Source organism: Austrofundulus limnaeus, unplaced genomic scaffold (genome assembly GCF_001266775.1).
Source record: "Austrofundulus limnaeus strain Quisiro unplaced genomic scaffold, Austrofundulus_limnaeus-1.0 Scaffold85, whole genome shotgun sequence".
Taxonomy (NCBI): Eukaryota; Metazoa; Chordata; class Actinopteri; order Cyprinodontiformes; family Rivulidae; genus Austrofundulus; species Austrofundulus limnaeus.
The window spans coordinates 945,593-957,904 of record NW_013952487.1 but is presented as its reverse complement, the minus strand read 5'-3'; the positions used below and the strand labels follow the sequence as shown (position 1 = coordinate 957,904).

Sequence of the window (12,312 nt, the reverse complement as noted above, 5' to 3'; positions counted from 1 at the left end):
GTGCGCGCGCACGTGTGCGTGTCAAAATCACAAATAAAATGAAATGAAAGGCAGCAGAGAGAAGAAAAATTCTTATTTCTGCCCCCTTTTTTCTAGAACTATCATTCAAGATGGCCGCCACATCTAAACCTCAGCCAACATGAAAATTAAATAACTAAAACTCACTTTTATAAATAATGAGCCAAAATCTGGTGTGATARTAGCTGAGAGTCATCCCTAACATCCAATCAGCAGGGGCACCAGCAGGGGGGCACCAGCAGGGGGGCTGTCATCGTCTGTCTGACCCAAAAAAAAATTTCTTCTGATCCCAAACATCTGATTACAGATTAGACTCTACCCCCATGTGGCCTCATTTTTACAACCATATCATATTTTTTTTGTTGTAGATATTAGTTTTGTTGTGCCACCCCTGGTTTTTCAGTGACACCCCCACACTATTGCAAAGAATGAATGCAAATCATGAGTTAGCTAAGAGCTAATAAATAAAAACAAGATAAAAACACTGAACATGTGCATCATGCATCTTACAGGATTATATTTATCTTGGTAGATGATTTATTTGTTGCAACAATGTTTCTTATTGGAAAGACTTAATTTCCCTCGTCACATTTGTAAGGAACAAGCATTTGTGGAGCTGAGTATGTGGGTTGCACTCATAAAAATGTTACTAAAATCTCTGTCAAACAGCTTATTTAGCTGTTAATGCTTGTTTGTAGCTTTTTGAGCTTCTCCTCAGGTGCAGCCAATCAGGTGCCTGCTTTAAGTTGTATTACCAAGAAGAATCGTTACAACAAAGAAATAATCAAATATAGGCTACTTACTTTTAGTCACAGGTTGTACTTAAAGTAAAAAGTAAGTAAAGTAAACATACCTTAACAGAAAATGACAGATAAGAAAAGCACTGAAGTAAAAGTCATGCTCACAGTAATCAGGAAAGTAAAAGTACTTTTACTCAAATGAAATGATGAACTTACTTAACCAAACTGGTTCTACTAAACCGGGATGAGTAAATCAACTTGTTTTAGAAACAGTTTACAACTTAGTTGCATAATTTCAACACTTAGTAGTGATAAAGTTAAAAGTAAAGAAGTAAAAGTATAATTTTATGTTTTAAATTTAGCAAAATAAAAGTAAAGGTTATGATTAAAATAAAAAAATTACAAATCCTCAACAAGATTGCAGTGGAATGAAGTAAACATGGGTTTTGTRCTAAATAAGATTTTGGTAATTTTTTTTTCTTTGTTCCCTAAAGCAAGGAACAAGCCTCACATGTTAGAGGAAAGATTTCTTCCTGAGCGAATTTGATGATTTTCTGTTTTAGTGATGAAACATCAGCACATATTTAATGAGCTCAGTGTTGTTCATCTAAACCACAGCCTGGTTTTATCTAACAAACACAAAGAAGAAGGAAATTCAGTGAAGGTCACACAGTTATGTTTCATTGCCATCTGTGTGGGAACAGAATAACTTTATCTCAGATAAAATAAAACTTTTCTATAGTTTGACATCTCTTATTATCAGGTATGTAAATAACTGCCCATCATGAGCTGATGTCTCATTTAAAGCTGCAAAAACTCTTTCTTTAAAACATGAGGAAGTTGTTTTTTTCTCAGATTATAAGATTTAAGATGAGTTTTCACAGCTACTGTTTAGTTATTTATTTAAGCCCAAAAATGTACCCTTCACACATTCATCTGCATCTCAGCTGGACTGATGAGAGAATTATTATTTTTTACCTTTTATTGTTTGTTTTTGAATCATCCTCTGGCAGGATGTGACTGTTCGATCACATGAAAGCTCTGTTATGCTGGAAAAAGTAGACGCAAAAATCTGTGATTCAGGATTCACCCTTGTTTTCATTTCGTTATTTATATTTTATGCTTTTGCAGTTTACATACTTCTGCATACTTTGAGTTATTTTATCTGTATGAACTCATTCAGGAGATGGGTGCTGTCGCTTTTGGTTTTTATAACAGTTGCACTTTTCGAAAAATATCTTATTTACAAATATTTTACCCACCAAAGATTTAGATTTCTTTAATTTCTTCAAAAATATGGTGTGCTTTCTGCTTCAGCAAACTAAACCTATGAAAGTTAAGGCCCTATAATGTTTTAAATAATTTATGTGGACTTATGGAAAGTTTAAAGATGAAGATGGAATTTTAAAAAAATCAACTGGAAGCGTCTTTTAAGCATGTGCATACTGTAATGTTAACAAATTGGTCAAATATGTAACTTTTATTAATAATTTTGACATAAAAAATCACAAGTTGGCATAAGTTGAATGGTGTGACAGAAGTGAGTGGAACAGTGGAGGATCTGCTGCCATCTGGTGGACAAACAGAGGAACACATCAGTATTTCCTTTTTTCTAAATGATCATTTTAGCTTTTTTACATCTCAGTGTGGCTTTACTCTGAGATTTAATTTTTTTCAGTTCAATATGCTGAATATTCAGTTTGGGTGACCCTGAACTGTGCTTCAGTTTTGGAAACTGATTTCCTCTCAGGTTTCTGAGATTTTGAACAAATATAAAAATAAAAAAAGTTAAGAGAGTTCTCAGAACAAGTTTTTCAACAAATAWCTTGTCCAGAGAACCTTATTAAATGTTTTTCTTTTCTTTTTTTTCTACCTGGATTATCGAGATGCATCAGGACATATTGTAACAAAATCCTTTAACTTTGTTTATTAATCAAAGTGCAGAAACAACAYAACTAAAAATAATGATTCAACATTCATAATTCATCAACAAACACAACGAGAAAGTTTCCACAAGTTACAGAAACGTAAAAATCTTTTAGTGAAATATTTTTTAATATAAATTCAGTTTAATGACAGCTGACATCCTTTTTTTCTGGTTAAAAGATTGAACCCGCTGTTTTTAAAGTTTGGATTTTATTACCAATGGGAATGAACAGAATGCTACATGGTGTTTTCCTTTGGATCTCCAATTAAACAACTTAAAGTTGGTGGTGAAGATAAATAGAGAGCTAAAGCTGTACAGCTTGTTCTGGGAATACGTTCCACCAAACGTTCCCAGTTCACCCTCACTATACAGGTGCTGGTCATAAAATTAGAATATCATGAAAAAGTAGATTTATTTCAGTAATTCCATTTAAAAAGTGAAACTTGTATATTATATTCATACATTACATACAAACTCATATTTTAAATGTTTATTTTGTTTAATTTTGATGATTACAAATGACAACAAATGAAAATCTCAAATTCAGCATATCAGAAAATTAGAATATTACTGAAGACCAATAAAAACAAAGGATTTATAGAAATGTTGGCCAACTGAAAWGTATGAACATGAAAAGTATGAGCATGTACAGCACTCAGTATTTAGTTGGGGCTCCTTTGGCCTGTATTACTGCAGCAATGCGGCGTGGCATGGAGTCGATCAGTCTGTGGCACTGCTCAGGTGTTATGATAGCCCAGGTTGCTCTAATAGTGGCTTTTAGCTCTTCTGAATTGTTGGGTCTGGTGTAKTGCATCTTCTTCTTCTTCACAATACCCCATAGATTTTCTATGGGGTTAAGGTCAGGAGAGTTTGCTGGCCAATTAAGAACAGGGATACCATGGTCCTTCAACCAGGTACTGGTAGCTTTGGCACTGTGTGCAGGTGCCAAGTCCTGTTGGAAAATGAAATCTGCATCTCCAAAAAGTTGGTCAGCAGCAGGAAGCATGAAGTGCTCTAAAACTTCCTGGTATGTGGCTGCGTTGACCCTGGACCTCAGAAAACACAATGGACCAACACCAGCAGATGACATGGCACCCCAAACCATCACTGACTGTGGAAACTTTACACTGGACTTCAAGCAACGTGGATGAAGTGCCTCTCTTCTTTTCCTCCAGACTCTGGGACCTTGATTTCCAAAGGAAATGCAAAATTTACTTTCATCAGAGAACATGACTTTGGACCACTCACCAGCAGTCCAGTCCTGTTTCTCTGTAGCCCAGGCAAGACGCTTTTGATGCTGTCTGTGGTTCAAGAGTGGCTTGACACAAGGAATGCGACAGCAGAAACCCATGTCTTTCATACGTCTGTGTGTGGTGGTTCTTGAAGCACTCACTCCAGCTGCAGTCCACTCTTTGTGAATCTCCCCCACATTTTTGAATGGGTTTTGTTTCACAATCCTCTCCAGGGTGCGGTTATCTCTCTTGCTTGTACATTTTTTTCGACCACATCTTTTCCTTCCCTTCGCCTCTCTATTAATGTGCTTGGACACAGAGCTCTGTGAACAGCCAGCCTCTTTAGCGATGACCTTTTGTGTCTTGCCCTCCTTGTGCAAGGTGTCGATGGTCGTCTTTTGGACAACTGTCAAGTCAGCAGTCTTCCCCATGATTGTGTAGCCTATAGAACTAGACTGAAAGACCATTTAAAGGCCTTTGCAGGTGGTTTGAGTTAATTAGCTGATTAGAGTGTGGTACCAGGTGCCATCCATTTTGAACCTTTTCACAAGATTCTAATTTTCTGATATGCTGAATTTGAGATTTTCATTTGTTGTCATTTGTAATCATCAAAATTAAACGAAATAAACATTTGAAATATATGAGTTTGTATGTAATGTATGAATATAATATACAAGTTTMACTTTTTAAATGGAATTACTGAAATAAATCTACTTTTTCATGATATTCTAATTTTATGACCAGCACCTGTATGTGTGGGTTTACCAGGTCAGCCTCCCCCTGTCACAGGATCCAACCCACCACCAGGTGGTGATCAGTTGACAGCTCTGCCCCTCCCTTCATCCAAGTGCCCAACACACAGGGCCGCAGGTCTGACGACGTGATTAAAAAATCGATCATCAATCTTTGGCCTAAGCTGGCCTGGTACCAAGTACATCTATGGACCACCCTGTGCTCAAACATGGTGTTCGTTATGGAAAACCTGTGCTTACATAGCACAGAAGTCCAATAACAGAACACCATTCAGGTTCAGATCAGGGAGATAACTCTGTCATTGCCCATGTGGGCAATGAAGTCACCCAGCAGAATAAGAGAGACTCCAGAGGGCACCCCTTCCAGGACACCATCCAAAGACTCCAAAAGGAGGTAATCTGAACTGATGCATGAGCACAAATAAGTCAGAACGTTCCCTTCCTGCAGCACGAAGCTGCAGAGGCAACCCTCTCATCCACCGGGGTGAACTACAACACTGAAGCACACAGTCAGGGGCATCTCCACACCCGCTCGTCRCCTCTCTCCCTGGGCAACTCCGGATCAGGAGAGAGCCCAGCCCCTTTCCAAGAGTTGGGTTCCAGAGCCCAAGCTGAGAGTAGAGGTGAGCTGCAGGAGCCAAGGCTCGACATTTAAACAAGACTTCTGGATCACTCTCAGTCTGATCATGTTTCAAACTCTTTATTGAACAAAAACAAGACTTTTGACACAAGTGAACTTTGTAGAGAACGTTTAAACAGCTGAGCTGATGTTTCTTTTTTATTTATTTATTTTTTGCCACTTCAGCAGAAAGCAGAACTGAATCTTAGTTTCTTAATTTCTTCATCATCAGTAACTTTTTTTAAAGAAGAAAAAGAAAGAGAAGAAAAAAGTGAAATGTAACGGGAAAGAGTGAACGAGAGATTAGAAGATATGTGGTATCGAGAAGACACAAGACAACACACCCGAGTTAATGTTCCAGATGTGTGTGAGTCCCAGAAACAGTCTGGTCTTCATGAAGTCTTCAAAAGCAGACAGCAGAGGCGTCTTGAAGGTCCGGTCCGGTCCGGTCCGGTCCCCCCGCCCCAGTTTCTCACTGCACGACACATTTGTTTTTCCTGGTGGACTGTCCCGTGACCCTCATCTCGTGCTCCACCTCAGCCTTCAGCGTGTTCCTCCTCTGCTGCTCCACCGCCTTCAGCGCCTTGGAGACTTTTTGTTTCTCCTTCTTCGACAACCTTTTCGCCCTCCCGAACATCTTTTTGGTGTAACACTTCCCCTCATTGTCCAGGATTATTCTCTCGATTTTCTCCAGCAGCTTCACGACCTGCCAGTCGTCCTTCGACTCGTTGTTGAAGACGTGGTATTTGTTGGCGAAGCCTTCGACCAGGCTCATGAGCGCTTCACTCTTGGACAGAAACTGATCGATGGTTTGTTTCTTCAGTTTGTCTCCGTGTGTGAACAGCAGGATCGAGTGTCTGGTGACGGCCTCGCCGAACGTTTCCAGAATAATCTTTAGGGTTTCTTCCTCCTCTCTGGTGAACCTGCCCAGCCTCACCACCACCAGGAAGACATGAGGACCAGGAGCAGCCAGAGAGAGGCACGTTTCGATCTTCTTCAGCACTTCCTCTCCGGTGAAGTTGGTGTCAAAGAGCCCCGGCGTGTCCACGACAGCCACCTGTGTGCCTCGGACCTCCCCGTCAACCCGCTTACAATCGAGAGTCCAGGACGTTGGACACGCCTCCGACTGGAAGGCTTCTCGTCCCAGGATGGTGTTTCCTGTGGCGCTTTTCCCACATCCGGTCTTTCCCAACAGAACGATCCGGTAAGTGCTGCTGTTCTTCTTACTCTTCTTAGATTCTGCTGAAAACAAACACAACAGCTTTGGTGTCAGGTTCTTTTTTTTTTTTTYTTTTTTTTGGGGGTTTTTGGTGTCAGCTGCAGCTGATGTTGAATATAAGAATCAACTCTAGTTAGAGGAATCCTATCTTTTTTCAATATTTTCCTGAAATCAAATCCTCACAGAACAAGCTCCCGAAGCATGGGCGTAATTTGCAGGGGGGTTAGGGGAGTTATGACCCCCCACAATATTTTAATTCAGTCAATATAAGTTTATAATATAACATGGAATCATGTGTTGTAATTTCTCCATATCGTACCAGGTGAATATATGCTTTTGGGAAATTGAGAAATTTAGGTATGCCGTATCCTAAAAATGTGATCCTGATTTAGTTAATAAGACATTTTGACCTGAGAGAACAGAACTGGAACAGGTGTGCTGACAGGTTTCTGCAACCTGTTTGTGTAAAAGTGAAAAAATCTTTAAAGCATCTGGTCTGTAGTTCATCTGAGTCTGTCCACAATCCACCGCAATTTACATACTTTTACAMTGAGACCATCTAAACTGAAATAAAAATAAATAAATAAAAGCACAACTCAAAAATCAATGTTTTGGACTTTTTATTTCAACTTTGTAAAACGTGGCAAGAAATGAAGGTTTACAGAAGCACGATAAAACAACAGTACAATCTGTTTACATTAATCTGAAAAAGTGCCAAAATTAGATAAACTGATTTTCTTCATCATCTTCTTCTTTTCCACCAGTTTAAAAAGCTATTTGAAAGTGGAAATATTTAAACTTTTAAAACACGATTATAAAGTTCAGAAGCCATTCTTGTTTGCAGATGAGTCATACGAAGTCATTCAAGGCTTTTTTTAAAGGTTTAGAGATAAAACAATCAGAGCGTCTTTTCTGCTTTTCTATCATACGTATGAATTTGAATGCACAGAAACATAAAACTCAAGATTTCTTTTTGATGGGGTTGTATTTTACACCAACAGCCAAAATCCAGTTCAATTTTTTCATTTATGTACAAGGAAACTGTTCAGTAAAAAAGCTGTTGAAGATTTACCATCATCACTGTCCCTAAACGGGAACAGACTGAGCAAGAAAAAGAATTGTTGGTTTTGTTTCCTGTCCGTCCTGTTTTACTGCACGTGGCAGCCGTCGTTGACTTTTATTGCTATAACTCCAATAGCGGCTCCGATAGCGGCCCCGGCGGCGACTCCCACCGCCGCTCCGATCGGACCCCCCGCCAGCCCCAACAAGCCCCCCACCACTGCGCCGCAGGACACGGCCACGGCGATGGTGGGTGCGGCGAGGAAGGCGTTGGACCTCTCCGCTCGCCTCCGAGCTTCGCAGTCGTACCTAATGGTCAGGTTGCGCTCCTCTCTGTAGAAAGCGTTTCCCGAGTATTTGGCTCGGAGCATCTCCAGCTCCCTCAGCCGGTCCTTCTCCATCTCCTTCAGGAGTCTCTCCTTCTCCTGCTGGATGGCGGCTTCCGCTTTATCGAACATCTCGTTCGAGTAGTAGCCTCCACCGTTGTCTGCGATCATCTGGTCGATCTTGTCCAGCAGCTGCCAGGTTTGCTTGGGATCTTTGATCTCGTTGTTGAAGACGTGGTATCTGTTGTTGCACTTGTGGATGAAGGCTTTCAGGTCTGCGCTTTCTGAAATGAAGCTCTCGATGGACTGGTGCTTCAGGTGGTCTCCATGTGTAAACAGAACCATGGTGTGTCGGTCCGCGGCCTCGCCAAACGTGGTCTGAATCATCTTGATGGTGTCCTTCTCCTCCTTGGTGAACCTGCCCATCTGGAGGACCACCAAGAAGGCGTGAGGACCCGGAGCGGCCAGAGAGATGCACATCTTGATCTTGTTCAGCACTTCATCTTGAGTGAAATTGGTGTCAAAGAGCCCCGGCGTGTCGATGACCGACACCGACCGGCCGTCAATCACTCCCTTGGCTTTCTGGCAATCGGCCGTGAGCGAAGCTGGAGACATGTCGGACTCGAAGGCCTCCCTCCCCAGGATGGTGTTTCCTGTCGCGCTCTTCCCCACTCCGGTCTTCCCGACCAGAACAATCCTCTTCTCTTCACGCATGCCGTTCATGAACCCTGTCGGACAGAAATATACTGTTCATCATCCAATGCTGCGCTGTCGGGAGGAATGTGTGAACACTCCAGACCGAAACTAATCTCTGCTGAGAAACAGTGAGAAGAAGACAGATTACTAATCCTGACTGGTCAAGCTGTAGGAAGAAACACAAACACAAGAAAAACAAAAGAAAAGCAACATTTTTTTTTAGTTTATGATGCAATGCTTTAGTGCCGTCCAACAAATCCAACATCATTTTCATCTGACAGTCAGGTGGAAAGAGTAATGGTTTTACTGTCGTTTACTAAACTTTCCTGTTTTCTTTATTTACTCTGCAACTTTTCTGTAAAAAAAGATTGCTTCTTTTACCAACAAACCAAACATTTAACATTTTTAGGATGTATTATACACTGTACCTAAATTTCTTAGTTTTCCAGGAATATGTATTTTTCTAGTGCACTACAGTTTGGTTAGGAAAAATGACAACACATGATTTAAAAATGCAGCCATAATGTGACAAGAGCAGATTAGAACTCTGCATTTTTCAGCCATTATGCTTAAACGTAAAAATATGACGTCATACATTGAAATCAGGTCAATGTTACCTRAAGACAATAAGAGAGTTGCAGCTGTGTAACCAGTTCATTTCTATTGCGTTAGAGCAAATTGCATTGTTTTATTTTGTTGGAGGGGCTACAGTGATTGGATCAAATTATTGTGGGGGGTAATAACCTCCCCTAAACCCCCTCGCAATTTACGCCCCTGGATAAGTCACATTTCACATGTTGCAAAAATACGGCTCTGATCAACCTTTTAGTTTTTTTTAAACTTTCAAGCAGTTAAATCAGATAAAAAAAACAAGATTTTTAAAAAACCTGAGAGGAGTTTTAGCCTAATGTTTTTTTTTTAATTACTGAAAACCGTTCTAACAACCATTTTTCTTAGCTAATTTCTAATCACAAGTCTCAAAAGCAGAATTGAATTACAAAATAAAGCTGTAGGATTTAAAAGATTTAATTGACTGTTTTAACAAAGCCATTGGGAAAGTCTTTAGTATAATAGCATGTAACGTTTATTGGAAATATGATAAAATGTTGATGTTTGTTTTAATTTGGAGATTGGTCAAGGTTAAGTTTTTTGTAAGTTTAAAGTTATTCTTTTTTAAATAAGGGTAAGATATAAGTTTTTTCACCCTTTTCATTCAGAACTTTTCTTTTTCTTCTGTTCTTGTGTATATATGTTGTTTTTTGAGTGTATAAAAATAAATAAAATAAAAAACAGATTGTAAATATAAAAATGACAGATATGTTCATTGTGATCTTTCTTCCATCAGAACTAATGACGTCACTTCATTCGTAAAAATCTACAACTTTACTTTTCTTTCATTGTAGGAGAAACTTCACAGTCTGGCAAACATTGGGATACCTAAAATAAAAGCAAACTGCTGGTGGGATTATAGATATTTAAAGATACGAGTTGTTTCTCATGCTGCTCTTCATCACCTCTGCTCCTGTTTTTTGTTTGTTTTAGACGCACGACAATCTGAGTCTTATCAGGCCATTCTTTTGACAGCTTTGTTACAACACCCGAGTTCTTCTCATTTTTCCTGAATGAGTCAGAAGTTTCTAATCTGAGGTGAAACACATGACTTCTGCAAAGCAGTGATTTATACAGGTCAAATTACTCAGTTTAATTCAGAGGAATTCACAGAAATCATTCACATMGAACCAGATTACAACAAAACACAAAGCCAACAATTAATGATAAGAGGGTTATTTACACAGAAAACAAAAAAAATCTGCTCTTTCTTGGAGGCTTTTTGCTGAAAAATGTGAGTTTCTGGTTCTGATGTTGTAAAATGAAATAAAAGAAAACTGCTGGATCTTTGCTGTGGCTTTGAAACATTTCACTTTGGTTGTTGTCTGCTGGAACTCCRGTCATTTTTTCTTCCCTCTGATTTGTGCTGAATTTAAAGTATCTTCTTCTAAAAATGATGTGTCACGCTTTACATAAGCTGTTTATTCACTCCTGACATACTTTTAAAAAAAGAACAAAAATAAAAATGCAGCTTGGTTGAACCGGTTTGAACAACTGGAAATCACAACAAGAAAATCTAAATTCCTCCCTGTCAGGGTGTGTGTGTGACATGACACCAACCAACATTTGTGTTCTCATAGTGATTGAGTGAAATGATTTAACACTGATGGGTGTTTTTGCACAATCACTGTGACAACACACAAACACTTATCTGTTTCGGTTTTATTTACCTGAAGAGACTGGAATTTAATAAAGGAACATTTAGTTTATGTTTAAAAAATGGGATTTTAGCTTWTTTTTTAACACAAATTTGCTTTATTCAAACAAACAAACAAAATATTATCCAGTAAAATCACATAATTTGAGTCTGAATCTTCTTTAAATGAAGTGAAATAATCTGTTAATGTAATAAGACAATTACATTTGGTAAGACTTCTTAAAATAAGGAGAATTCCCAGCTTAACAAGATCAATAATCCAACAGTCTGCTCTTTTTAGTTTCAAAAATTAATTTTTACTAGATATAAGAGTGCAACACTTGGTTAGATGGACAGTTTTTGCAGTGCAAGTTGAATTAAAAATATGAAAGTAAAATGTGGTTTGGTTTTTAGCTGAGAGTCATTCTCAGGTTATAATCTGAGCATCAGTTGAAATTCCTGCATGTCTCTTCCAGCAGTTCTCGCTCACTATTTTCTGTGTCATGGTGCTTTACCTGTTATTAATGTGCAGAATCTTGTCACTTATAGAAAAAAATGTGCTAATTTTAGCCACAAAATTTTAAATTTTTTTTTACTACAATTTATGTTAAACAAACAAATATGTGGGATTTACTTAAACAGATTATGTCAACAGGTTTAACTCAACCGAATTTAGTAAAAATAAAACAATTTTTACATTTACTTTATAAGTGAATATGAAGTAAATGTGTTATATTTACTCAATTGCGTTGAGTGGAACCTGTTAATTTGCTTAGGTAAATCTGACACATCTGTTTTTTTGAGGATACCCAGTGGGAGATTCAGGGAAACTTGAAATGTGATGATGGATTCTGGAAAAGTGGGACTTTTGTCCAGGTAAAGCAGCTGTTTCTTACCTGAAGAATATGCCGCGTACATGCTGGATGTTTAAAGGTTGGATTCCTCCTGCTCCCTGAGCCTCGTCTTCAATGAAACTGTCTTTCTGTCACCTGTGTCGTCCCTTCTCACCTGGGCGTTCCCAGATTCCTCTCTCGCTGCAGAACCAGTATGCAAAACAAAACAGAACAACCCRGGTCTTTTTAAAAATCTAATATTTAAACTAATAAAAAAGAAAGAAGCTTTTGGTTGTTTCTTTGCTTCAGCTTGAAACACCGACCGCCCTGAAACTGGTCTTGTCTGCAAAACGCCTTCAAACTATTCCTGTCATCTTTTTAATAACGTGAAATTCAGGTTGTAACAGGTGAGTGAGGCACAGGTCAGGTTTACAGAAATCCAAAGGTTCATTCCCATAAAAACCTGACACTTCTTCTCAGTGACCTCAGGTTTACAAATCAAGAATCATCAGGTGAGACACCTGAGCTGGAACAAGTTTTACAGCTGGTAGAATAAGTATTGAATACGTCACCATTTTTCTCAGTAAATATATTACTAGAGGTGCTAATGACATGAAATTTTCACCAGATGTTGGTAACAACCCAA

At 38.8% G+C, this 12,312-nt stretch overlaps 2 protein-coding genes across 4 annotated transcripts; both read right to left on the bottom strand.

Annotated features, from left to right (window-relative positions):
• Positions 1 to 5,760: 5,760 nt before the first annotated feature.
• LOC106519933 (GTPase IMAP family member 4) lies at positions 5,761 to 6,819 on the bottom strand. Its single transcript, XM_014011801.1, has 2 exons — positions 6,792 to 6,819; positions 5,761 to 6,530 (listed from the first exon to the last, which is right to left on the bottom strand). The coding sequence occupies exons 1-2, from the start codon at positions 6,817 to 6,819 to the stop codon at positions 5,761 to 5,763; spliced, it is 798 nt and encodes a 265-aa protein (XP_013867255.1).
• A 291-nt stretch (positions 6,820 to 7,110) lies between these two features.
• LOC106519975 (GTPase IMAP family member 7) lies at positions 7,111 to 12,001 on the bottom strand. 3 transcript variants are annotated; one of them, XM_014011855.1, is made up of 2 exons: positions 11,730 to 12,001; positions 7,111 to 8,706 (listed from the first exon to the last, which is right to left on the bottom strand). In XM_014011855.1, exon 2 carries the CDS (start codon positions 8,613 to 8,615, stop codon positions 7,656 to 7,658), a length of 960 nt encoding a protein of 319 aa, XP_013867309.1. In that variant the 5' UTR covers positions 8,616 to 8,706; positions 11,730 to 12,001; the 3' UTR covers positions 7,111 to 7,655. The 3 variants fall into 3 exon arrangements, with proteins under 3 accessions (XP_013867309.1, XP_013867308.1, XP_013867307.1); XM_014011854.1 differs by having other exon boundaries at positions 7,111 to 8,703; XM_014011853.1 differs by having other exon boundaries at positions 7,111 to 8,620.
• Between the last annotated feature and the right edge of the window lie 311 nt (positions 12,002 to 12,312).